The sequence below is a fragment of the Gekko japonicus genome, unplaced genomic scaffold, assembly GCF_001447785.1.
Source record: "Gekko japonicus isolate JY-2015 unplaced genomic scaffold, Gekko_japonicus_V1.1 scaffold139, whole genome shotgun sequence".
Classification (NCBI taxonomy): domain Eukaryota; kingdom Metazoa; phylum Chordata; class Lepidosauria; order Squamata; family Gekkonidae; genus Gekko; species Gekko japonicus.
In genome coordinates, this window is record NW_015164186.1 from 127,385 (window position 1) to 154,943 (window position 27,559).

The window sequence follows — 27,559 nt, forward strand, 5'->3', positions numbered from 1 at the left end:
TACTGCTTCATGCCCTCACAGATCCAATAGATTGCTTAAGTCCAGAAACTGTCACACATCAAACCTGCCACCAATCAGTGCCACAGGTCTCTGTTTTTCTCCTGCCCAGGGCAAGAGTCCAGGGTGGGGCCACAGAATCACTGCTATCACCACCTTACCAGGAAGGAATGTAGAAATCCTTTTGCCTTGCATGTCATAATCCGAATTGAAATCAGGCTCCTATGCACTTGAGCTCCCAGCACCAAACTCCAGGTACACATCTGACTCCAAATCCTTTTGACAGCCACATATCTGCCATGTGCACTTGGTAATGTGTGAATCAGCTCTCAGTTCCTGAGAAGCTACAATCACGCCACTCCGCCTTTCCAGCTGCCCTGAGCAAACTGAAATTTGGCTTCTCATCTACCATTTTGCAAACAGCTATTCTCTATTGAAAACAAAACCAACCATTTAATTAGCAGTATCTCAGGTGGATTTTGATGCAAATTCTGCACCTTTTGCGAGGATTGCATCAGGGTCAGGTTCCAAACAGTCAGAATCCTGGGGGAGCCAGCTATTAGTCCCCCAGGGCCAGAGGCAGGTAGCACAGTCCAGGGCAATTGAGGGTCAGGTATCCAAAGGAGAGGAATCAAGGGGACAGAAGCAAGTGATGTCATCTAGAGCTGGCAGAAGATCAAATATTCAGAAGGGGAAGGGGTCTAGCCAGGCACAGTAATCTTTGCAGGGACAAATTGCTCAGACTGAGAGGCAAGCTCAGAGGCTGGGGCTTTATAGTGCCTGGTGGGAAGGGATTGGGCCATTGGAGTCAGCTGACTGAATGCTATGTCAGTAGCACTGCTGGTGCTGTAGCCTAAGAGGTGTCCTTGAAGCACAGAACTGAGTTGTTAGGCTTGGATGGCAACAGGGCACTGATGGTACAGCTCTGGAGTCTGATTGCTGGGAATCTCAATCTGAGATACCTACACAGAGTACCTTGCACCTGTTCTTGTTATACTTCTGGGGCCTGTCACATGGACACCAGTGAGTAGGCTGTTAGAATTCCTTGCCAGGAATTCCAGCTCTATTGATGTCACAGAGGCCAGTTGTCCTAGCTGAGCACTGGCACCTTTCCACACAGCCGGAGCACAGCTGTTGCCTTAAAATGATTCCAGTTAATTCCATTGCTTATAATCCACAAGCAAATGCTACCAACAGCCGCATACATCTTCCCTAATAGATGGGAAACAAACTTGCTCCTCCAAATTTGCCTCTCAAGTTATCTTATGATTGCTTGAATGTGAACATTCACTGAATATTTGATATCTCGTTAGATTTGATTTCAAATATGACAGTATTATTTTATTTGTAAAAATATTTAGCAGGACTGTGCTAAATATCCACCAGTTTCAATTTTCAGGTTAATAATAGCAATTAAAGACATTTTCTCAAAAACTACTTGGTGCAAAGGTTTTTGTGTTCAGTCCTCTTCCTTGTACTTTGTTCTCGTTGGTTGCTGCTTTTCCTATTATCTGTATCAGTCAGATGAGAGATTCCCAACCTATTAGGGATCACAGAGTTGCTGAGGTGCTATTGCTACCCTACTATGGCCCCAGTGACACGGGCTGGATATCGTGGGGGGAAGGCATGGCTAATTGCCCCGGCGCAGTTTGATTCGTGATTACGTGATCAGACGCGCCGGCAGCTCACCACGGGTCCTTCCCTCGGTGCCGGTGGGTAAACGAGGGACCAGAGGGGAATGCTGCGCGCCGGCACGATCACACCACGGGCATCTGGAGGCAGCCCGTGGCAAACGTTTACTAGTACCTTGGAGGTACTACTTTTTTAACGCACATTGTCGGCAGTAAGCCACGGGTGTGCTCCACTTCCCAGATGTTGGGGTGTGATCGCGCCCGGATGTTGGGGTGTGATCGCGCCCGGATAATCCACCCACTTTCACTGCATGATGATATCACTAATAACAGTAGAAAACAATTGCAGGTGTGGGAAATGAAAGCCGGCAGGTAAATGTCTTCCCAAGAAGTTCCCCCCCCCCCCAAAAAAAGTAGTTTCAAAAGGTTGGTATTTTTCAACACTGCCAACATTTTTGTAGGAAACTGAGAAATTTCAGCTCAGCCCTAATATTTCATATTTAACAGCTTGATATTTTATGGTTGCTACTCCCTGCATGTGTGATGGAGCTGGGGGAAGAACTAACCCAGATCAGTTGCTACTTTACATTGTAAGAAAACATTCCTGTGATCCTGTCACCCAACGATTCCATTATCAGCCCATTGATATAGAAGGTAAATGGTCACTCAGGGTTTTATGAATACTGGCTCCTGTTATTTTGTTGTCCTAGGTCATGTATTGTACTCCAAATGGCTGAGTCTCTATGACCCTGATAACCTGAATGCTGGGCTAAAGGGCTATGTGAAAGTCAACCTGTGTGTCCTGGGAGCCGGGGACCACGCACCGGTAAAATCTCAACTTTACTACACCTTTCAGCTTCTGGCCAGAGTCACAAAATGAGCATAGAAGTTCATGTAATAAGAGTTGACAATTATTAAAATCACGAGGAATTGCAGGGAAAGGGTGAAATTTTTCCTGCCCCTTTATTAAACAATAGGAGCTAACTGAACCCACCCAATACTATATGCATCTAATATAGTATGCTTTTATTTTTAATGTATCCAGGAATTGCCAAGGCTATGCAGGAAGTTTCCCCCTGTTTTGTTGCTTTACTAATCAGCATGGGAACATCCTCTCCTATTAAAGAGAGTGATGCAATGTTTCCATATGGAAGAATTAAATATGTTTTCAAGATGATAGCTAAAAAAATTGATATTGACTTGCTCTGAGACTTGGCAAGGATAGCAAACTAGGTCTGATTCTGCATTGGCTTTTCCCTCCGTTGTTTTACCAAACCCACGTTGGAACAGAAAAGGTGCAGCTCAAAACCACATTCAAATACGCCGGGGGCAACGCTGTACTGACTGCAAAGTCACCCCTGAACAGCCATAAATCTATGCAGAAGATACCATAAAACCCAATGATCAAAGAAACTGAAAACAGCATGCAGTCTAGAGGGTACAATAAAATCCTGTGATCAAAGAATGTGACAGCAGCATACACTGCAGAGGGGAATTTCTGTTCCAACATGGGTTTGGTATAACAATGGAGGGAAAAGCCAATGCAGAATCGCCCTAAGCCAGGCTGAGTTGCTATTCTGGGAGCTTCTCATTGGCTCAGGGGCTGCAGCCTATTACAGAAAAAGTATATTCAGCCATTGAATGCTTGAAAGGAGGTGAGCAGAAAATCAGAAAATCGGGATTCTAGCCAGTATGTGTTTTTTGTGTACAGCAGCTTTGAGCAGGAACAGTCTGTCTGAGTTGGGAGACACGGAATTCCAGCAAGAGCCTTTTTAAAGCTATTGTTAACTTGTCCCAGTGCCTCCTGGGTATACAGTTGGGAAAGTATAGAAATGACCACCTGCAACTCTTGTAGGGTTGCCATGTCCCTTTGGGCAGCCAGTGGGGGGATGAGGGGTGAACTTACCGGGAGCTGGGAGTTTCTTCGCATGTTTCAGCAACATGCCCACATGACTTCCAGTGTGACCCAGAAGTGGCATAGGCACGTCAAGGATATCATGACAATGCTCTGGTTTTTCGGCAAAAGCTCTGTGGTAGAATTACCTTCTACCATAGAGTTTTTGCCCAAAAACCAGAGCATCATCCCAATGTGTCTATGTCACTTCCAGGTCATGTTGAAGTCACATAGGCACATCACTGAAATGTCGGGTGTTCCTCCCTTCTTTGGGGGATATCCTCCCCATGCAGCTGATCAACAATGAAGAGGTGGGGCCTGGGAGCAGGGGACCCCCATCCCCACCAGAGGGTCTGGCATCCCTAAACTCTTGACCTTATCAGTTACAGACAGGACAAGAAGCACTAAGTTTTAATTGTAGGGTTGCCATCTCTGGGTTGGTAAATTCCTAGAGATTTGAGGATAGAACCTGGGGAAGGTGGGGTTTGGGAAGGGGAGGGACCTCAACAAGGTATAATTCCATAGAATCTGCTCTCTGAAGCTGCCATTTTCTCCAGGGGAAGTGATCTCTGTCATCTGAAGATCAGCTGTAATTCTGGGAGATCTCTAGGCCCCACCTGGAGGCTGGCAACCTGATTTGATTGCTGGGAGGCCTCTCTCCTAACTATAAACTCAGCGGAAGAAGCTGAACAAGAAGTAGATTCCACAGCCTTCTTTGGTAGTGTTTGAGAAAAAAATGGATTCAGGGACATGCTGTCCTTAAGTTCTTCCACATGGAAGCTGCAGCAACTTGTTCACACACCACTTTAGTAGGGTTGCCAAACCCCCCGGTTTGCCAGGGGTCCCCCATTTTTGGGGGGTGGGGGTGGGGAAGCCCCACCCCCAACACCCACAGCCACCCATCTCTCTCCCTTTAAGTGTATGGAACCTGTGTTTCCTCCCAAGCCTGATCTCCGCAAGCTTGCAGGGAAATGCCAGCTTTGTGCTCTTAAAAGGGAAACACGGCTGCTCTTAAAGGGGAAACGCCAGCTCCTGCATTTAAAAGGGAAACGCCGGCTCCTTTAAGTGCAGGAAACTGCCATTTCTGGAGATCTGGTGCACGGGCGGGTGGGGGGCTCCCCCGCTGGGGGAGGAAGATGGACTTGGGAACCCTACACTTTAGTAATGTGAGACGCAGCTTCCACAAGGCCTAGTAGATCCAGTGCAGGAGTCCCCAACCTATATGAGGCTGCAGGCACCTTCGGAATTCTGAAAGCTCAACTACAAAATGGCTGCTGCAGGAGGTGGAGCCAACTACACAATGTCAGGGACAGTGAGATGATGTGTAATGCTAATAGTAACTCTTCTCCTGCTCAGCAAATACCCATCTGGCCCCACCCACTTTCTAAAAACACTTGGCAGGCACCAGGGAAAGTACTGGCAGGTGCCATGGTTCCCATGGGTACCATATGTTGGGTTCCCTAGTAGGATGGGAAGGAGCTGCGCTGCCAATAAAGTAAGGGAAGGCCTGATTTAAATGTGATGCTAGCTGTCTGGGACAAAATCAGTCTCCCATGAGACTGTGAACTCATGCTACCAGTTGCTTAAACTGGGCTGCTACCCAGTTTAAAAGCTGCTACATGCATGCCACATAGCTGTTTGGCACAGGCAGCTGCCCAATTTCAATGAGAGGGCCAGACAAGTGCAAAGTCATTCACAAGACCACTTTTGCCATAGTCAGCATCTCATTTAAAGCAAGCCAAAAAAGGGGCTGTTGGAGATCTCTGATCCTTCCTCACAGAAGTTCAATTTCTAGGGTTGCCTCAGGAGAAGGAATGCATGCTAAACCAGTGTTGTTGTTGTTTGTAGTGGAAATGGACCTCATAGCATTCTTTGCAATACTTTGGGCTGATTCAGACATAGTATCTTGTGCTTCCACAGGTTGCTTGTTTTTTAACATTGCCTCAGAAATGCACATGGAAAAGATGTTGGAAATGAAAATTCATGTGCATTTCTCAAGAAAGATTTGTGAGGGCAGAGCTACGACCATCCTGCTCACAGATCTTCTTTTCCTCCCTCTCCATAGGATGCAAACAAGATAAAGGAGGACCAAGATGGAGAGGACAATATTCTCAAGTCTGCAGCAGTGCCGTCACGTATGGCCACCCTCCAGGTCTCGATCTACCAAGCAGAAGATATTCCTCAAAGTAAGGGTCACAGATCAACAGTAGGTTTTCTGTCATGGCGAGGGGAGTTCTGGACATACCAAACCCAAATATTTGCACCAGAGAACCGTTTAGTGATTATGTCTCATCATTTTTAAAAAATGCTTTGCTCACCGATAGGGTGAAGAAGTGAGCAGTGACTCATGAAAGCTTATACCCTGCCACAAATTTTGTTAGTCTTTAAGGTGCTACTGGACTCTTGCTGTTTTCGATTGCCATGGGGTGCGTCCGCTATTCATTTGTCCAGCAGCTTTGTAAAACAGGCTTTCTTAAACAATACAAAATCTTATACAACTAGCTTGATTTAGGACAGATGTCTGCGACCCTGTTCAACCTGCGGGCACTTTAAGAACACTGAATACAGGTAGTGGATGTTATGTAGGTAGTGATCCCTCATAGGGACTGGACTGCCTTTCACTCTGTGAAACAGCTGTAATCAGTCTCCCCCTAGGACGAGAGCATTGCCAAAGGCCCATGAGCTCAGAGGTAGGTGCAGGAACCCACTATCCTTTTAATGAAACCTTCAATTTTAAAAGCACACACATGCAACAGAACAAGAAACCCTGTTACTGTAGAAAAATACCTGAAGTAGCCCCGGCTAGAAAGGGAAGTGCTGCATATTTGTTTTACATCCCTTTGGAGTCTGTTGCAATCCTAAATATTGAGGGCCAACATATCTCTCTTCTGCCTTGTGGCGACATGGTGCAGGTGTTTGTATGTATGTTTGGTCCAGTGGAGCAATAATGACTCACCAGGACTGTTTCATACCTAGGACTGCCCCCCTCCAGGTGGAGCCTGGAGATCTCCTGTAATTACAATTGATCTCCTATCTACAGAGATCAGTTCCCCTGGAGAAACTGGCTGCTTTGAAAGGTGGGACTGTACAGCAGTATACTCCACTGAGTTCCACTCCCACCCTCCCCATGTTCCACTCCCAAATATCCAGGAGTTTCCCAACCCAATGTTGGCAACCCTAAAAGTGGAACAGGAAGGAAGACTTAATAACCTCCCCAAGCTGCAGTCCCAGTTGGAATTGAGGGGCCCAAACATGTGATTTTTTAAAAAGAGAAAAAACTCACCTGGGATAGAGATCATAGAACAGCCGGAGCTTGTAATTTGTGATGTTGGACCTATAAGAACTTCCTGAGGATCACAGATGTGCAGGAGAAAGTTATGTTGCCAGATTTCAGACATTCTGGTACCCTTGCACGACTAGGGTGTGTGACAGCCTGGCGGTTCCAGAGGTCAGCAGAATGAGGCTAACACAAACTCATTCTGTTCCGTCCTGTGGTTTAGTATGTACTGGAAGAGGGGGTTATTGAGGAACCACTTTGAGCTTGGTGCTGGTGTTGAGCTCTGTGGCCTGGCATATTAAGTAAAGATGCATGGACAGCACAGTTCACACATGCTCAGTAAGTGGCCACCTGTGAACCGCCCTGAGCCTTTGGGAGGGCGGTATAGAAATCCAATAATTTAATAAATAAATAAATAAAATGATATGGCTAACAACCACCACCACCATCACCACCACTACCCTGGTCATTAGAGCTGCCAACCTCCAGGTGACACCTGGAGATCTCCCACTATTACAATTGATCTCCAGACAACCAATATCAGCTCCCCTGGAGAAAATGGCTGCTTTGTATGGTGTATTCTATGGCATTGTACCCCACTGAGTTCCCTCCCCTCCCCAAATTCAGCCCTCCTCAGACTCCACCTTCCAAATCTCCAGGTATTTTGCAAGTGAGAGCTGGCAAGTCTACTGGACATCTAGATTTTCTGAAACCATAAATCTGGCTTCTGGCCCAAACTGCTTCGACGTACAAACAATTAGGGGAACTGGCTAAGAGAGCAAAAACTGGCTGGGCTGGCACTTTTTTTTAGCCATGTGGGTAAGAGGGCTCAGTTCTTTTTGCCTAAATGATGTACGTGATGTTCCTGTCAGAAGACAGAGCATGGGTACAGAGCTGCATTCATATCCCTACTCGGCTGTGATAGCTTCGGGTGTCATCAGGCAGCCAGTGACTTTCAGTCCTAGTCACCTCTGTAAAATGGGCTATTTAAGCAAACTGCTGCTTGATTTCTTCTTCAGTGGACCGAGGCAACATTAATTATTTCAGAAAAAAAGATGAGGCGCTCAGTGATGGAGAGGATCTTGTTGACCCTTCTGTGGAAGTTAACTTTGCAGGGAAAACAGTAAGTGCAATGAAGCTCTGAATTTCAGGAAACTAAACAGCCATGTCTAAGTAGAGTGGAAACCCAATGAATGAATGAATGTCATAAATAAAAGTTTGTTGCAATCTTGCATAAATTACTAGGCCACGTGTCTACACATCTCAACAATATTCACTTGTGCTATGAAAGAGCCATGTTTTGTAACGCTCCCATGCCTGATTAGTGAAGTTAATTCATACGCATCACAAATGATTAACCAAACAGCTGTTTACAAGCCTGGCTTATGAGCAGAGTGGACAACCTCTCCCAGAATTACAACTGATCTCCAGACAACAGAGATCAATTCCCTAGGAGAAAATGGCTGCTTTGGTGGGTAGATTCTATGGCGTCACATCCCCACCAGTGTTTCCTCTAAGATGAGTTAGTGTGAGCTAGCTTACAGTTTTTTAGCCTCTGGCTCACAGATTTTTGTCTTAGCTCAGGGAGAACGGCTCCAGAGCAAATCCCTCACAGCTTTAATGCCAGCAGCTCACAAAGTAGGATTTTTGCTCACAAGACTCCACGGCTTAGAGGGAGCATTGATCCCCACTGAGGTTCTTCCCCTCCCCAAGCCCTGCCTTCCTAGGCTTCACCCCAGTTCTCCAGGAATTTCCCAACCAAGAGTTGGCAACCCTATTTATGAGGGAAGTGTTGGGAAGCTGCATTCTTATGGGATTGAACAAAAACAGGAAAATAGTTTCCTTTTTTTTCTGGAGCCCTTTTCAATGTTTTGGAAGTAAAGAGATATGATTTAGAGGTGGTTTCATTATATAATTGTTCTAATTATCTCTAAGCTGCAAATGCTTCTGCAGAACCTGGAGCTGACCAGATAGCCAAGGAGCCAGTGTTACAAGGAGAACTATGCTGAGATCGTGTGTGTCTGTGAGAGGAGAAACGCCTGTCTTGCTGGGGTTCTGGCTTCTTTCCACCACCACCATCTCTCTTTGGAGCAGTGTTTCACTGAGTGGTGGTGCTAAAGCTCATATCTACTTGGAAATCATAGCCTGTGATTCTCAACTGGGCAGCTTCATATGCAGTCCCACTAGGAATGCAACATGAGTATTAAAAAATAATGCCTGCTTGGGCTACAGATCTCTCACATTGCAATATGGCTCAAGGGTCCAGTTTATATGAGGGGTTGGATGTGTACAGTGTTGCATGTGAATGTTCCTCTGTCTCACTAGCATCATGTTTAAATCAGACCTTAGTCAAGTAGAAAGGACATATCACTTCTCCTTGTTGTCCTCTATTTAGCACCAGGGTATAGTGAAAGCTAGGCTGAACAATGTGGCTGATCTGTATTTATCTCCCTTCTTCAACAACATGCTCAGCTCCGGACCAGAGTTGTATTTGGAAGTGCCAACCCTGCATGGAACCAGATGGTGTCCTTTCCTATCCAGGTGAGCAGCAATATTCAACAGTGGGAGGAGCATGCTTGAGGTAGAGGCTAAACCCACTTCGTCCGTAAAGGACCTTAATGGGGGAGATACAGAATGAAATCTGCTTGTTGCAAAGCCTGGACTTTGGTTTTGTCAGTTGCTCATGTGAGAATGTGACAGAATCCTGGGGTTTGCCTTTTAAATGCATATTTAGATGGTGCAGGGTATCTTGGACCACAGAGGCAGAGTGTTTTCCTGATTGGGATGTCTTTCCTTTGCAGATGCCTTCCATGTGTGATCTAGTCAAGATTACCATCCTTGATGGGTGAGTAGAAACACTTTGGATCATATCTCAAATGCACGCAATACTGTGACCATATGCAGTCCCCCCAAACAATAATACACAGCATCTGCAAAGCATATTTGCCAGTGTTCAAATTAATATATCCTACATCAGAACCTAAGAACACATTACATGTAAATGCATGCAACAGAAACCAGATGGCTACGGCTTTCTTTTAAAAAGCAGTTTCTGTAAGAGACAGTTTGGAGGAGGAGAAGAAGAGATTGGATTTATACCCCGCTTGTCACTACCCGAAGGAGTCTCAGAGCGGCTTACAATCTCCCTCCCTCCCCTCCCACAACAGACACTCTGTGAGGTAGGTGGGGCTGAGAGTGCTCTGAGAGAACTGCTCTTGAGGGAACAGCTCCAAAAGAACTTATGACTGATCCAAGGTCACACCAGCAGCTGTGGAGGAGTGGGCGATCAAACCCGGTTCTCCAAGATTAGAGTCCGCGTTCCTAACCACTACACCAAACTGGCTCTCCCACTACACCAGACTGGCTCGATAGGAAAGGACATCAAACTGGAAAGGCTTAAATGTTTACTCTACCCCCCACTGCTTCTGTTGCTCCAAATCATGCCATACCCAAACTGTTGTGCCTCAGTAATCCTTGCCCTGGATGGCCCACCAAAGGTAATCAGTGTCGACCCTGCTTACTGCTTGGATGGGAGACCACTGAGGAGTACCAGGATTGCTACGCAGAGCCAGGCAATGGCAAACCACCTGTGACCATCTCTTGCCTTTAAAATGCTACAGGGTTGCCATAAAATGCCTGCAACTTAATGGCACTTTCCACCACCAGTCCTTACACCCAGGGCTTTTTTTTCTTGGGGAATGCACCGGAACAGAGTTCTGGAACCTCTTCGACAAAATTCCTTTAAAAATGTTTAAAGGTTCATGAGTTTTCAATATACAGATTGAAAACGTCATTTCCCTCTTGAGAGTTCCAGAGAGTAAGCTCACAACAATTATACGTATTTCGTGAACTGGTCTATTATGTAGGTCAAACATGGCCTATATTCTGAGGTCATCCTGTCTTCCACACTACTTCTGGAGAAAGACAGAAATTTGTTTTTCCCTCAAGGGTAATTTGGACAGCGCTTAGAAACATCAGGTGATGGAGATCTGTTTTGAGGGGGTATTACATCAATGCAAGAAGTAAATAATCAGCAAGTTATCAAATACCTTTATAAGTATTTTATTTACTGAAATATACTATTATGGGGGGTTAAATTTCATGTTTTAACATTATCTAGCCTCTTGTCTAGCTGCGGTGGCTCAAGTGGTTAAGACGCTGAACTGCAGGCTGTGGAAGGTCAGTAGTTCAGCAGTTCATGACCCGGGTGCGGCAAGACAGGGTGAGCTCCTGCCTCTAGCTCCAGCTCCTGCCAACCTAGCAGTTCAAAAGCAAGAAATTGCAAGTAGATAAATAGGTACCACTTTGGTGGGAAGGTAACAGCGTTCCGTGTGCCTTGGTGTTTAGTCATGCCGGTCACATGACCACGGAAACGTCTTCGGACAGCGCTGGTTCTTCGGCTTTGAAACGGAGATGAGCACCACAACCCTAGAGTTGGATTCGACTGGCTTTCGAGCAAGGAAACCTTTACCTTTACCTTTAGCCTCTTGGTGGTTTCTTCTAGGCACCTGGAGCAACCAGGAAAGGCAGGATATACATATTTTAATGTCAGCTTTACAGGCATTTATTTAAAATACCAATTGTCAGTTCTTCACTGTCCCCCACCCATCATCTCCAGTGTAAAAAAAGCAATACCTGAGAGGCCATAGAGTTCCCACAGAGGTATGGACCCCCAAACATTTCCATTTACTTTTGTTTTCTAGGGATGAATATTCAAACACCAGTATTATTGGGACCACTTTTCTCAGCCTCTCCCAGATCTCTTTCAAAGGGTCTGAAACAGACGGTAAGCAAATTTCAGCCAGGCCTTGCCCAAGATATTTTGGCTGAGTCAGAAAATCCAGACGACAGTCCCCTCTCCCATGAATGAACACAAGGGCTCAGTCCGGCAGGAGGTTCTTCTACGCTCGCCCCTTTGAAATGATTGCTAACTGGTCAAGAGCCCTGCAGTAGTCTCATACAGGGGCCTTTCAAGAGTTCGGGTCCAAGAGCTGACAAAATCCAGTTCCCTTGTCTGACAGTGGTGACTCTATAGAAGCTAGTTTGGGAGAGTGAAAGGATGGCAAGGAGGAGGAAGGTAGGTCTGGAGAATAGGTTAGTAATAGGGTTGCCTGGCAACTGGCAGCAGGGTTGACGGCGGGGAAATGGAGGGCTCCAACACTGGTCGAGAGCCAGTTTGGTGATTAGGAGTGCAGACTCTAATCTGCGAGAACCAGGTTTGATTCCCCACTCCTCCACATGCAGCTGTTGGAGTGACCTTGGGTCAGACACAAGTTCTCTCAAAGCTGTTCTCTCAAGAGCAGTCCTCAAAAGAGCTCTCTCAGACCCACCTACCTCATAGGGTGTCTGTTGTGGGGAGGGGAAGGGAAAGGAGATTGTAAGCCACTCTGAGACTCCAAATGAAGGGCAGGGTATAAATCCAATCTCTCTTCTTATATCACTTCTATTAAAGGGTAAGTGATATAGGGTAGTTCAGGAATTATCAGAACTTATATATTCAAACCATAGCATTTCTGGTGATTCCTAGAGCTACCCTATGTCAAGTCCAGGTTTTCACTGGAAGTAAGGAGGTGCTGCACACAATGCTGCCATTGTTTTTTTAAAAAAATTCCCACCACCTCTGCAAGTAGGGACGAACAATGGGAACTGGGGACCTGGCAGCCCTAGTAAACAGAATGGATCACACTACTTCAGACTACAGGGGGAGGTAGTATTGCCAGCCTATGGCTGGAAACTGGCAGGAATCTTGGGGGGACCAGGAACATGGGAGGTACAATAACATTAGTCACTTTCAGGGAAACCTGGAAGTTATGTCATGCCTCTCCAGGAATTTATGGAAACTCAATGGTCACTCTGTGGTTTCCCCAAGACGTGACATAAGAATGTTACTCCAAGGGGGGTTTTTTACTTAATTTTTTTTCTCACCAGTTGCCACAGCAACAAAAGGCAACAGGAGCTGTGGGGAGGGAGATCTCTCACACTCAGCAGGTAACTGGCAGACCTAGGTAGAGGATTACATTGTGGGATGTTCTTCCTATGCTGAAAACAGAAAACCAGCACAACAAGGAAGGGGGAGTGTGTAGATGGAGTTGAATTTTTCCCCTTGCTGTGCCAGTTTACTGTTTGCAGGGATATTTTTTTTTCTGTGAAGGAACATTTAAAACTGAAATCCAAAACCTGCAATCTGGTGGGGCCCTTCTGTCGCCTCATTCTTCTACAGGTTTGAACCAGTTCTATCCCTGACTGTTCTAAGTCTTCCATTATAGAATTTCTATCACCCTCATCAAAGAGTAAAGTTGGTTTGGAGCCAATCCTAGCAGAGCATTCCATTGATCTTTCCAGAAATAAGCCAGTTTGGGTGAAGTGAAGAGTAACTTTTATAAACCATGTTGCCTCCAAAAAAGTTCTGAATTTGATGGTGACATTTTCTTGCTTACCTCTTGTCCACAAAAACATAAACTTACACCCCACCTGTGCTCTTTTATTAAACTTCCAGGCTGGGCTTTACCAGCTAATTTCTTATTCTTGAGCCTATCCAAGTAGGATTGCCTGGTCTGTAGCCTTAATAGAGGAGGAGGAGGAGGAGGAATCAAGTCACAGTCAACTGATGGCAACCCCAGCCACGGGGTGTTCCAGAGGAGAGAGGGCCAGAGGGTTTGCCATTGCATAGCAACCCTAGTCTTCCTTGGCGGTCTCCCATCCAAGTACTGACTGTGATCACTTTTAACCCTGACTACTGTCTTTGTAGCTCATGTTTAGGGCCTTGGAGTGGCAAGTTGAAATCTATGGGTCGTCCACCAGCCCACATGATTGATGACTTCTTAGACTTTTGTGCATATCTATTTGTGAACCAGAGGAGATGTAGACTGGAAATGGGAGACCATTTCTGGCCTAAATCTGGCACTTTATATTTAGATTTAAGAAGAAGAGAAGAAATTGAATTTATACCCCACCCTTCTCAGAGTGGCTTACAAACTCCTTTCCCTTCCCCTCCCCACAACAGACACCCTCTGAGGTAGGTGGGGCTGAGAGAGCTCTTGACAGAAACTGCTCTTGAGAGAACAGCTCTGACAGAACTATGGCTTGCCTAAGGTCATCCAGCAGCTGCAAGTGGAGGAGTGGGGAATCAAACCCAGATCTCCTAGATTAGAGTCTATGCACTTAACCACTACACCAAACTGATTCCCTGCTCTCATAATCTCCATTTTAAAAAAATGTAATGTGCTGAGTATTCCAGTTCTTTAAACCCACATGATTCACACATTCACAGAGACTATGTGTTACCATCTCTAGGGCTGTGGTGTTAAATCCTCTAGCTGTTTCTGCCTATGTTGGGAGCAGCCCTTGAGGGTTCAGTCTGTATGCAGAGATATTTTCCCAAGTGATCCAGTTTGAAACAGTGCTGACCTTTCCCATGCCGTATAGTCTTGGGTTGCCTGGTCTTCTACACCTGAGACTGGAGAGTTAGTGACTTCTACCTGATGTTGGGGTGGAGGACAGGAGCAGATGAAGAGGGGATTCTTTAGCCACTCTGCAGGCTTTAAAGATATAACCCATGCTGTGAGAGCAAAAGAGGTGGCAGGAGAGGTTGCACAAACCCTGTTGGTGGACCTTGGAGTCATCCCTGATGCCTGGAGCACTTAGAGCAGAGTAGCTGGCTGGGAGGGGTACCACAAGCTGCCCAAATGAAGTGTGGGAGATCTTGGATCTATTCAGCAGACAACAGGGTGGGATTGGCTCTCTGGAGTCACCTTCTTTTCTAGATCAGGACAATTCTGGATGGTAGAGTTGGAATTCAGCTTTGAACTGCCTGAGGTTTCTTCCTCTACTTGGAGAGCAGGAAATCAGTACCTGTACAATCAGGACTCCTAGTTCAAAACCATTCATATTTCACTGGGGTTTGTCTAGGAGTACTTCCTGGTGGGTTAGGCCTTGTGGGTATGATCTGTCTGTCTCTGTCTCTATTGCCTTTAATAGCACCTAAAACTCTCGCCTTTCCTTGCCTTTCAATAGGGTGGATGTATGTCTTTCTTCTTTTCTCAAGGTTTTATTGGTTTCAGGGAATGTCTCTGGGTTCCTGCCATGCTTTGGACCTTCCTTCTTGCCTATCTATGGGAGTCCAAGGGAGTACATAAATGTACAGGATCCTTATGAGGATCTCAACAGTGGGATTGTAAGTATTATTCTCTAATTCATCAGTGTTTCAAACCTAGAATGACCCAGTTGTAGATGTAACAAAGGCAAGAGTCTTCCTCTTACCTTATCTATTTTTTCCTTATATACCCATTAGATTGTATGCTATTAAAGTAGCGACACATCTATCCTACTGTTTGTACTGGACTTAGAAGCATTTTAATTTAAGTACGGCTTAATATTAATAATGCAGTAGTTTCTAAGGACCAGACAAGTTGAGATGGAAAAAATCAATGGTGTCTGATTTTAAGATTAGGTAAAGGCTTGCTGGGGAGAGAGAGTTCTAATCAGTTCCTCCTTTGCCTCTTTTATGCAGTTAGCTCTGTGGGTGGGAAAAGACAGATGCTGCTAATGCTTATAACTGTTTTTCCTCCCTGCAGAGCTAATTGCAGCTTCCAAAGAGTCACGTAACCTCTCGTTTGGATTGCCTGGGGATCTCCCCTAATGATATCGATAGCCTTAGTTTGACCTCGATTAGAAAGTTGATTTTGAGGCGTCTCTATGCCTTAGATGAGTCTAGTACTAGATTCAGGGCCTGCAGAGTTTGTTCTCCCCTTTACCTGGGATTGGCATACTCAAAATTTAGCCCAGCTTATCTCAACTATCTGATGGTTCCTAAATATAGATGAGCCTTTATGCTAGCTCGATTTAACTCAGGGCGATTCTGCATCTAGCATTCGCTCCACATTTTCTCAACTCAAATACCTTGGGGCAACACTGTACTGACTGCAGAGTCACCCCTGAATGGCCATAAATCTATGCAGAAGGTACCATAAAACCCGATGATCAAAGAAAGTGAAAGTGGCATGCAGTGTAGAAGGTACCATAAAATCCAATTATCAAAGAAAGTGAAAACAGCATGCAATGCACAGGGGTATTTCTGTTCCAGTGTGGGTTTCGTAAAACAACAGAGGGAAAAGCCAATGCAAAATCGCCCTCAGTTCCAATGGCAGAACTCTCAGACCACTTTGAGAGGATTCCATTAGCTGAAAGATTCTGTAGCTGTGAAACAGGCACTATCCAAAATTTCATAGGTATAGAACCATGTTTGTCGTGGGAAAGAGCAGGTAGAGAAAGAGGTACTTTTCTTCCTTTCTCACAATACAAGAACTCGTGGGCACTCCATGAAATTGCTGAGTGGTCGGGTTAGAACAGATAAAAGGAAGTACTTCTTCACCCAAAGAGTGATTAACACATGGAATTCACTGCCACAGGAAGTGGTGGCGGCTACAAGCATGGACGGCTTCAAATGGGAATTAGATAAGCATATGAAGCAGAGGTCCATCAGTGGCTATTGGCCACAAGGTATAGATAGGGACTCTGGGGCAAGTGATGTTCTGTCTTCTTGGTGCTTGGGGGGGTCAACAGTGGGAGGGCTTCTAGTGTCCTGGCCCTACTGATGGACCTCCTGATGGCACTGGTATTTCTGGCTACTGTGTGATACAGAGTGTTGGACTGGATGGGCCTTTGGCCTGATCCAACATTGGCGTCTCTTATGTTCTTATGTTCCTAAAGGACCAGGCTGGTTCCTCAGCCCACTGTAAGCTACAGACTCTCTTGGCTGGAAACTATCATGATACTGTGCTGAATTGTTAATGCTCAAGACTGTAGACATAAGAGCAGAGAATTAAGGTACAAAGAGGAGCTATGTAAAACCCTCCAGCAACAACTCCCTGATCTTCAAACATGCTGATTAGCTTTTTTTTCCAAAAAAAGAAAAAATACATTTCTAACCACAGAGCTTTCACGTGTTATTTAATTGGGCCAAAGTTTACAATCCAAAGCAAACTTTCAGGGCCAAAGTTTACAATCCAAAGCAAACTTTCAGGGGAGCATTCAGTAGGGTTTACTTCTGAGTAAACATGTTTACAGAATCATCCTGCATATTTAGCAGAAATTTCACTTATATTTGAACATTTTCTTACTAATCATGAAGGCTAGAACCTTTTTTTTTGGTTTGCTTTTTGGTTTGTTTGGTTTTTTTATTCTCAGAGGTGTACTCCTAGTAAATCAGTGTAAACTACTCTGAGTTCCTCGATTAAAGAAATTATAAATGTAATAAATATCAGATTATGCATTGTATGTAGCATTCTGCAATTTTTGGTTTCCAGATATTCTTCTGGTATTGAATTAGCACATTGGGAGGAATATGCAGGTTTTTGTAACTCAAAGGCCTCTTCTCTAAGCTCGAGACCTTTGCACCTGATGTGCTTGCACCTATAATTTTAGACAGAACTAGAGAGTGTGAATAAAAAGCTCCTTATTCTGTCAGCTTGTCATTACTTTTCTACTTCATAGTTTCCTCTTCTGATTCTACTTGTATGGACTCTTTTGTTCCGTTAATATTCCAGGAAGAAGGAGCAGCTTATCGGGGAAGAATCCTTGTGGAGCTGAACACCAGCATGGATGTGATCGCTAATCCCATGATTGGAGACATTCCTGAAGACACAGTTAATAGAATAGAGGTAACCGCAGAAGGATGTATACCATGTATTATCTTATAGTGTGCAAAGAAATACAGGTGGCATCTCTTTTTTGTCAAGATTTGGGCCTTACAAGATGTTGCTTTGATGATAGGGGCTAGAATGAAGGGAGAGCAAGCCCTATCTGATCGGCCGCTGTGTGAACAGAATTCTAGACTAGATGGGTCTTTGGTCTGATCCAGCATGGCTCTTCTTATGTTCTTTCTGCCCACCATCCCCTCACATATATAGTGTGAAGGCCTGCTGAAGTTGCGTGAGGTCCTTGTCTAATCTGCCTACAAACCAGAAGAACTGCTAGGTCAAAAACTGGGTAGGTCTGCCTCCTAGGGAAGCCAGTTTAGATACTGGATGGGAGAAGCAAATCTCTTCTCACTTTTTCTCATCTCACTATGTGGCTTGCTACTGCCAAGAAAAATGGCACACCCCAGGCTCCTGTACTTTAGGACTAGCTGTTTTGAGGTGATACCTTCCTCTCCTAACTTTTTTACTTCTTTACTTTGGTAGCGCTTCATGTCCCGGCATAGGTATGGGCTCTGTGCTGTCTTTTATTCAGCTACCATGATGGACGATATCAAGGAACTGATCCAGTTTGAGGTTAGCATTGGGAATTACGGCAACAAGTTTGATGGGACTTGCAAACCCTTTGCTTCGACCACGCAGTACAGCCAAGCCGTGTATGATGGTAAGGAGTGTGTAGTAAGAGAAAAACAGTTGGAGTAAGGAGAGAGAAAGGGAACGAGCCAGGAAATCTTGTGAGAAGAAATCCTGAGGAGGAAAGTGTAGGTTAGAGATGCAGGGATAAGGCCCCACTCTGAGCCCCAAGTCAGTCATGATGACACTAATTTCATTCCAGGTAACTGCTACTACTACCTGCCCTGGTACGACACAAAGCCCATGGTGGCCATAACCTCTTTCTGGGAGGATGTGGGCTACCGAATCAGCTGTCTGAATACTATGGAGTTCATGTACAACAAGCTGGTGAGTTCAAGCACTGGCTGTATAAAGTGCTTAGGACAAACAACTAAACAAGGAGTGATAGAGGGTTTGGGGGTACGTGGGATGTGTCTCATGCATGATCCACTCATGCAGCATGGTGCCTCCAGAAGAGGCTGGCCAGATGGCTCTGAGAAGATGGTTAAAAACTGGGCATGATGAAGGTTACCATTCTCAGCACCAGAGGGTATATTACCGTCAAGCACAGAGGTTCCATGTTTAGTATCATTGCTAAAATCTGCTGATGGACTTTGAAAGGTGTCAGTTACCAGGGGTGAATTGTCCCAGAGAGATGTGTGTTTAAATCCCCACTCAGCCCTGAAGCTCACTGGGAGACCTTGGATCAGTCATCCTCTTTCAGGCTTACCTGTTGTGAGGATAAAATGGTATCAGGGGAGGGGAGAGACACATGTATTAAATAGCTAGGCAGATCTCAAGGTTACGTCAGATGAGTGATTCTTCTGTTAGGCCCCAGTCACACGTAAGGGTTTGGGCCGGGAGAGGGACGGATCGGGGGTGCAGCAAACGGGCGCGATCGCACCACAACATCTGGGAAGCGGTGCGCACCCATCCCCGATCCGGCCCTTCAGGCCGAAACCCGCTGCCCCTAGAGGTGGACTTACCAGAAAGGCTGCGGCAAGCACAGCCATGAGATTGCCGGCGCGTCCTTCTGCCGGCACATCCGAGGCTCCTGGCCAAACTGTGCATGTTTTCTCCCTGGTCTCCCCAGCATCTGATCGTGCCGGGGAGAAACTGCGCGGCGGCTCATGGGATCTATGTGATCCCACCGCCGCATGCCTATTTTGGTGCGGCTTTCAAAAGCCGCACTTTGCCCGTGCATTCCCCCCCCTCCCTGTGTGGCAGGGATCTTAGTAACTAGGATAATGGGACGTAGTTGGTGTTTGGCTTGCCATTCCAATTCCCATAGGTCCTTTATCTTAGTCTTTGGATGAAGATGGCTAGTAGTTTTAGTGCTGCTCTCATGAGATACAGCATGGTATTTTTAAAAATGACATCTTTGTATTGTATACATTCTTGTTAAAACTGTTTTGTTCATTTCCCTCTTCTTCCTTTCCTCCTTCCCCATTATTGGACAAACTGGGTCCTATGGCCATCAGGCACTCTTATGAGTCTGCCATCTTGGACTGCATTTCCAGGGAATCAAGAGACATGACCACTTGGGCATGTTGGAAAGAGGATCTGGTGTTTCAGAAAAGGCCAAGGGGAAAAGATTCTCTTCATTCCCACACCAGCCTAGTGGCCTCCTGTTTAACTGATCTGGCCCCACAGTAGTATCTGCAGCCTTGTTTCTAGCTCTCAAAACAATGAGTGGGTAGAAGGACCAGGAGGAAGTCCTCCCCTTCCCTCTGTCCTCCTTGAACTCTGAACTAGACATCCAAGTGCCAGAATAAACTCATACACATCTCTGCACACGCATGCTACTACTGAGAGTTCATCAGTTACTGTCCACATGCATTAAAACTGAATTCTGCAGCTGTGGGATAGAGAGATGGGTCTTTTAAAAGGACAGCTTAAGTTCCTACAATGCTCAGTTCTGTTAGATACAAGGTTCCATGCTTGTATACAGCAATTGCAGGCCAGATGTTGTTAAGGAACACAGCGCTTTGCTCTTGTCCTCTTGCAGGAGACCTATCTTGTGCTTGTTAGAGAATACAACTAGACTTTGAGACCACGCTTCCTCCTTCTCCATTTCAGTTCTCTGCTGCCCTGATTCCACCCAGCTGCCCCTACTGGGACTCTATGGGGATCCCAGAAGTCTTGCCACATCCAGTCCAGCAGTGAGATCCAGTGAAGCATTTGCTAAGTGACAAAGTGAAGCATTTGCTAAGGGCCAGACCTAGTTTAAAGATCTACTGGTCTTTTGTACGTCACATACTCAAAGGCCATGTGGGCTGCTTCTAACCCAGGAAAGTCCTGTGTAAAGTGAGACTCCTCTGAGCACATTCTCACACCTGCCCCTCATCAGCCAGGTTTTTGACCCCACCACAGGTAACTAGGTCCCAGTGCTCTGATGGCACAAAAACACCTCCAGTCAGTTCTAGGATTGGCTAATGGGGTGTCAAGCTATAGACATTAGTCTCTTTTTCCTACAGAAGAAAAATCTGGATTCCCTTAAAGCCATCAGCAGTCCCAAGGATCCAAAAGTGGGTGTTGTTTGGAAGAAGCTCCAGAAAGAACTGCTGGAGGACAGCAAGTGAGCAACTGAGAGGAAGACCAAGGGAGCTTGGACTGGGTTAGGGACCATGGAACTGGGGCCTAAAGGAGGTCCAGGTGGAGTTGTGTGGCATCACACGGCAGTTTTGCTCTGCTTTAACTCTCAAGCTGGAGCAGCAATTTTTGGAGCATTCACACAATGTCATTGTCTAATAATCTCAGTATGAGAACTTCTTCATTGCTAAAGCTTGGCTCTTCTGCATGCACAGCGGTAACATAGCATGCACAGAGTTTAAGCATAACTAATCCTCAAATCCAGAAAGGCTGACTCCCCAGTGTTTTTCAGTCTTGGAATTAAACAATGCTCTGAAAACCATATTTAATGGCATCTAAGAAATGGGGTCTACTAGATTTTTCTGCTGCACCAATGATGCTGCGTTCTGCAGTGCATGCATTCTTATTCACCACTTGTTCCCCCATCCCCTAAATTCAGTTCTGCATGCAGTATCAAGATTTTTTTAATGGGGATGTCCTTTCCTTCTGCCATGGGGTATCTAACTGAAAATGCTGAACTTTCTCTGCCTGCTCTGTACTCAGGAAGCCTCTTCCTGCCTTGGAAAATCAGGCCACTGCCACCCTTCTGGATCAGCAGCTGATGAAACTGCGAACCCGGTTCCTCCAACAAATCAGCAAGGCAGCAGAAAAGACAAATTCAAGGAACCCCCTGAAGAAACTGATTGTCAAAGCAGAGAACTGGCTCCACAAGATTGCCTTGATCAATCTAGAGGTACATCAGGGGCCTGAGGTTTGGTGGTCATAATGAGAACTAGCAAAATGTAAGATGGAGAGATGTTTCCGGGATAACTCTCCATGTTCGTTGGAGAAGGGTGGTCTGCACTGGGCTGCGAAGAGGAGAAAGGAAGCTGGCCTAGAACACCCTGAGTCCCAGATTGCCAGTCTTTTATTTTCAGAATGCCAGGGTAGTCGTGGGGCAAGTCCTGTGGCAAGTCACGAGAAATGGTACCGTTTATCATGGTTGCCTTCCCCCACTACTGGGAGTTTTGTTTTATGGGCAAGCACTCAACAGTAGAATGCCCCATTCTAACACCTTATTCAGCTGCATATGTGGATCCAGCCTCCTAGCCTCAGACACAAAACCCCTACCTGTCCAGAGCCTTGAGATACTCTTCATGGGCAAGTTGTGCTGTGTTTTAAAAATACACCAGTTTTATCTTGAGCCCATAGTAACCATGAAATTATTCTAGTTTCTAAAGAGATTGCCCACATTCCTGTAACATGGGGCAGGTTGCCACAGTGCGGAGCTGTGGTCAGAAGAGCCACAGGTGGCCTGTCAAAGAGTCACAGGTGACTCCTGAGCCATTGAGTGAGTATTACTGTTCTAGTGCAAATTTCTCTGCACCTCAGTCTTCCATCGGTGAAGTGGCAATAGTCATGATCTACCTCAGAGGGCTGTTGTGAGAATGGGAGTGATCGTACATTTTGTAAAGCATTTACTAAAAAATTTATTTGAATAAGCTGTAAAAAGGGAACACAACGATCATAACTTTTAGCTCTTCTTAGACCCAAATCAGCATGCCAGACGTGATCATCTGGATGTTGTGCAATGAGAGGCGGGTAGCCTACGCCCGGGTGAAAGCTCATTCCATCATGTACTCCAAATCTGGCCACCGTGCCACTGGAACGTTATGCGGCAAAACTCACACCATCTTTATGAAGGTAAAATTATATTATTCCCTTTCATTGAGAAGAAGCCAGTTTCTAGGTCCTCAGTTTGCTAAGATGGTTTTGAGGCTTGTGGAAAAGAAAGGCAGGGACAGGGAGGAGCAGATTCAAATTCCCAGTGGATGGGAAAGGAGAATGAATTATGCTGAATGCATGCAAATCCCTTAATTTGTATAATTTTACTGTTTGTAGAATTCTGCTTTTCTGGTTGCAAAACTGGAGGGGTGGTTGATTATTTTTTTAAAGAACGTAGTACAGTGCTTGTCTTTGGGATTGCGTACGAAACGAGTTCAATGCGTTTCTTTTGGCAGAATCCACCAAGTGCATTCTCTGGTACATAGGCCTTTTAAAATGACTGCAAGCTGTACAAAAAAAAAAAACATTCATTTCATTGTGTGTGGGGGGGGAGAATTCCCAATGGCTTGTAAGGTGAAGGATCATGCAACACATAACAAGGAGGGCATCACAGTGGAGGGGGAAAGGCAGGGGGACAGATCACAGCCCATTATGGGGTTGGAGCAGTGAGCCTTAAGAGGATACAACTGCATCCCCTACTTCCAGTTTCTGAGTCTTCCACCCTACACACACAGCTCCCCCAGTGCATACTGCTTAGCTTGTAGCAGCCATAGATATGAGGAACTTTCAGTGGTTGTTTGAAAGCCCAGGTCCTCAGACTGCCAAATCCTGTACTGGATATCAGGTCCGATGCATGTGCAGTGAAAACATAGACAGCCATGAAAAGAAATGGCTCCAGCCGGGACAGTTCTTGGCAGATCTGCATTTCTTCTTTTTTTTAATAAAGGTTTTATTGGCTCCCCTAAAAAGGGGAGGTATTTCGCTTAAAAGAAAAAAAGGGAGGGGTAGACAGTGGGAGAAAGAGAAAGCTGAGTGATATATAAACTGGTAAATTAAACTGTTAGTAATGTCCAATTAATCTTCTTGGGCTTCTTCTGTGTGTTGCCAAACTTCTTTTCTTAGTCCTGTTACATGTATTCTCTGTTAGTATGTTAGTAATGTTCCTTTGAGATTCTGTTAATAAAAAGGGTCTCTTCTGTGCACATCCAGAACCGCTTCTTTGCGTGCTGGGTACTTTTACTATCGCTGACGTGGAGGAGCTTCCTCTGTTGTCTCTGTTGTCTTCTCCTTCCGGCTTGTTAGATCCTCCTTCGGGTTGTTGTTAATACGCTCAGTTCATGTACTATAAATCCTTTTCCTTTCATGCCCCGGAGGTCCCCATTTTCGAGAATGGTATCAATTTCATTTTCGCTTTTATATTCGCTCCCAGACTCTCTATGGGTCCTCCTCGCAATTGTTGACTTATAAGCGCTTATCAGGCACTTCTCGCTGTCACAATTCCAACTTATCTTTTTTGCAAAACTCCCGTCGGATTCACAGCCATAAACAGTCCAAACATTCAACAGCCGGCTCTTGCACACAAACAAACGCCCAGACGGAAGTCCCTCCCTCCTTCTCCGCTCGCTTTTGCCCAGCTCCGACATCTTTTCTTTTTTGTTTACTTTTAGAAAGTTCTTAAAATGTGCTCCAGAGAGACAAGCTTCTCGCTTTCAAATACATCAAAGGAAAACATCACTGTCCGCTCAATTCATCCCCCCCCTCCTTTTCTTTTTCGCTTGTATAGATGGAGGATTAACCTCTTCGCCTTTTTCGCTGGGAGGGGGGGGAAACAATTTTCAGTTCTTTTTCTCTGCATTTTGACAACTCACAGTTAAGCCGATCTTTTCTTTTTCTTTTCCACTTTTGCGGATGGTCGCTTTATCACTCGGTGACGTCTGGTGGCTCCGCTAAACCCCGTTCGGGGTCGCTCACGCAGCAAGGTCCATTGGGGCAGGGCATGGCGGGAGCCTCGCTCTCCAACCTCTCGGTCGAAAGAGCGACTCCCCCCTAGTACGCCCTAAAGCGCCCCGGATCCGAGCTCCTCTCTTCTGAGGGGTTCGTTCGGGTCTCCGCTCGCGCGGATTCCCTCCTCCAGCGCGGGCGGGCGAGGCGCCCTCGGGAGCGACCCGAGGAAGCGTCCGCCATGCGCGGGAGCCAAACCGGAAGCCGGCAGATCTGCATTTCTGACAATCAAGTTGTGCCGTTCATAAGCATAACTCTCTTTTTTTCCCCCCTCCTGCAGCACTTATTGTCAAACAAAGAAGAGCAGTTTGAAATCCCTGCTTTGCTTCGGGTGCGGATGTGGCTTGGGCGGCTGGCAGATAGTCCAGAGTTTATGGGATGTTGTGAAGGGAGGATCCTTGTTTATGCTGAGACGGTGAGAAAACCTGGACAGTTTCACCAACACCAAAAAAACTGACCCTGTCCTTGGGGAGGCCTGGGTTGAAATCCTCACATATTAGCTCTGAACCCTGTGAGGTGGACTGGGCTGAGAGATAGAGTGAGCATCTTTTTCACCTTAAGCTTCCCCAGTGTTGCTGAAACAGGTACACTATGCATGTTGCCCAAAGGCTCTTAGAGGAAGGATGGAATAAAAATGAAAGAATCCTAGCCCACTGATATTTTTTACCCTCTGATGCTTTCAGTATGAAAACCAAAAGAAGTCCCATGGGACATGGGGGACTAGGGACCTGAAGCCTCACCCCAGCTTTTCAGATATAGCTGGGGAAGTCAGACTCTCCAAAGACAAATTCCAAGAGCCAAAGGGTTGGAAGTGGGATGGCGACTGGACCGTAGAGCCCCAAAGAAGGTGAGTTTCTTTTTCACGGCAAGGCAGATGAGGCAGCAATCTGGGAAAATGAATGCATGTGGGGTCTTTAATCAGGGAGATTGTATATTCTAGATGTTTACATGTGTGACACAGAAAAGCTTGGTAGATTGTGCTGGTTCACTACCTCCACAGCCATTGTATGATCATAAACTCAGCATCTGGTGGTGACTTTTTTACATGTGCACTTGAAATACCAAACACAATATTTCTGATAATTGCAAATAGAATGCATGCAAATGGAATGCTTTTCCCTGGAGCTGGTACATACATCAAGCTGCAAGCAGAACTGGACGTTATTCTTGATTGACACTGAGCTGCTGCATTGCAAAAAACCTCAGCATATATCTCGTCAGCCTACTCTGTCCACCCCCAATGTGTAGGGATTCTCAATTCATGAGGTGATGTCACTGCACCATGTCAATCTCCCCAACCCAATGAAGCAGAGCGTGACCAGGGAAATTTGCAGCATCACAGGTTGAGGATGTCTCACGACATATGTTGAGGAAGCCTAGGTGTTATGGGGGAAGGGAGCAGAAGTCCTGTGAGTTTCCACACTGTGAGTAGTAATAACAATACTCCGTGTTTATGTAGTGCTTTCAGTGTTCATCAGGCTTACCTTATTATGCTTATTTAGTTGTCTAAACATTTGCAGTCACATAAAAGTAACAATGAAAATTCTATGACATCTTTCACACACACTAAACCCAGTTGCAAAGTGCATTCATAGTACATTATTCGGCCTACATAAAAGTGCCCTATGTCATTTGAAACAAAAATAATGGAAAACAGAGACCAGAAATATAAGTGTTGCACCTTAAACTGTAGAAAATTCAACCTAAGAAAACCCAAATGCTTGTTTGAAAGACAAAAACCAAGAGATCACAGTGTAAAATGCAAACCAAAATCACAATACACCATGATAAAAATATAGTAACAATTATTCACTCCACAGAAGATTAAACAAGTGACAAACACATGTAAAACTTCTACGGGGATTACAAAATATGCCCAAAAGGTAAATAGCGGGGGGGGGGGGTTTAAACAAAAGTATTGACAATAAGAAAATACAGACAATAATAGGAAAATATTTGCAGTAGTGAACAGGAATCTGGATGAAATCCCATTTTGACTATCTTGATCAGCTGAAGCTTGGTTCTTAATGTACTGTAATACATATTTTTTGTTAATTTTTCCCTTTGCTATATACCTGTTGGCCACATTTTGTAATTCCTCTAGATGGTTTACACCTGTTTATTACTTGTTTAAATTTACGTGGAGTAAACAATTAGTGTGTCTTTATCACAGTGTATTGTGATTCTGATTTGTATGAAAGGACAAGCTTTTACTGCCTTCCTCAAAATCCACAGAAGAAGGTGTCAGCTGTGTCTGGGGGGGTGGGTTAAGCAGTCGGTGCCACTGCCTGTCATTCATGATGGAGAAGGTGGTCCTTCAGGTATCCTAGCTACAAGTCATCTAGAGCTTTTATGGTCATCATCAACACTTTGAACTGGGACCAGGAACAAACGTGACCAATGATGTCGGATCAAAATTGGTATAATATGATCCCTGTGGTTAGCCCCAAGCAGTAACTTGGCAGCCACATTGATTGGACTAATTAAAGTTTCTGAGGACTTTTCAAAGGTAGACCCATGTTTTGTGTGGTATGTTAGTTTAATCTGAAGGTTGCCACAGCTTGTGTAATAGCAGTTTGGGTCAGATTTCTTCAGGAAGGGTCACAGATGGTATACCAGCCTAACCCAATAAAAGGAATCCCTAGCCACCAATGTCACCAGAACATCCAGGAGTATGCCAAGCCTCGTCCCTGAAAATGTGAGTCTTCAAGGTCAGAAGGGTTATGACCCCTCCCAAACAAGTTGAATCCCACTGCCTAGATCAGCAGAACACCAACCAGCAGCACTTTCAGCACTTCTGAGTTAACCTTTAGTTTGTTCACCTTCATGCAGTTTTGTGAAAAAGTCACAGCAGGCTGCTGAGTTCACCTTCCCGCCCCCCTCCTGAGGCCCAGCATGGAGTCAGCCCCTAACGTCTCCCAAAAACTCAGTGGACAGTCATGGCAGAGAACAACACCCTTATGCAATCTTGATTCCAATTTTCCATTCTCTTTCATTGATTCTCCCCAGACTCTTGTTGGACATAGAAACTAACCACAATGAAGTGCTGGAGGAAGTGTATGAAAACCAAACTCGTCACCCTGAGCGTGAATGGAGACCTGCTCCTATCACATACACTGATGTGGTAAGTGAAGAGAACATGTGGAGCTGATGATAAGACACAGAAAGTCTGAGAGGGGATGGGAACCTGTTCTCATGGGACAGTTACATCAGTGGTTCTCAAAACGTCCTACTTCCAGGGAACCCTGTAGACCACAGGAGTCAAACTCATTTGTTACAAGGGCCAGATCTGACATAAATGTCAGTTTGTTGGGCC

General features: G+C 45.4%; 1 protein-coding gene across 1 annotated transcript in view; it reads left to right on the forward strand.

The window, feature by feature from the left end:
• FER1L5 (fer-1 like family member 5) overlaps positions 1–27,559 on the forward strand; it is a 97,903-nt gene that overhangs the window by 29,320 nt on the left and 41,024 nt on the right. Inside the window, exons 7-21 of the mRNA XM_015408148.1 lie at positions 2,339–2,454; positions 5,588–5,708; positions 7,819–7,922; positions 9,601–9,644; positions 11,503–11,585; positions 14,860–14,972; positions 17,344–17,457; positions 17,980–18,157; positions 18,329–18,453; positions 20,583–20,683; positions 21,241–21,430; positions 22,225–22,380; positions 24,524–24,658; positions 24,927–25,090; positions 27,253–27,367. Coding sequence (XP_015263634.1) covers positions 2,339–2,454; positions 5,588–5,708; positions 7,819–7,922; positions 9,601–9,644; positions 11,503–11,585; positions 14,860–14,972; positions 17,344–17,457; positions 17,980–18,157; positions 18,329–18,453; positions 20,583–20,683; positions 21,241–21,430; positions 22,225–22,380; positions 24,524–24,658; positions 24,927–25,090; positions 27,253–27,367 — 1,859 coding nt within the window. The remainder of the gene's footprint in view (positions 1–2,338; positions 2,455–5,587; positions 5,709–7,818; positions 7,923–9,600; positions 9,645–11,502; positions 11,586–14,859; positions 14,973–17,343; positions 17,458–17,979; positions 18,158–18,328; positions 18,454–20,582; positions 20,684–21,240; positions 21,431–22,224; positions 22,381–24,523; positions 24,659–24,926; positions 25,091–27,252; positions 27,368–27,559) is intronic.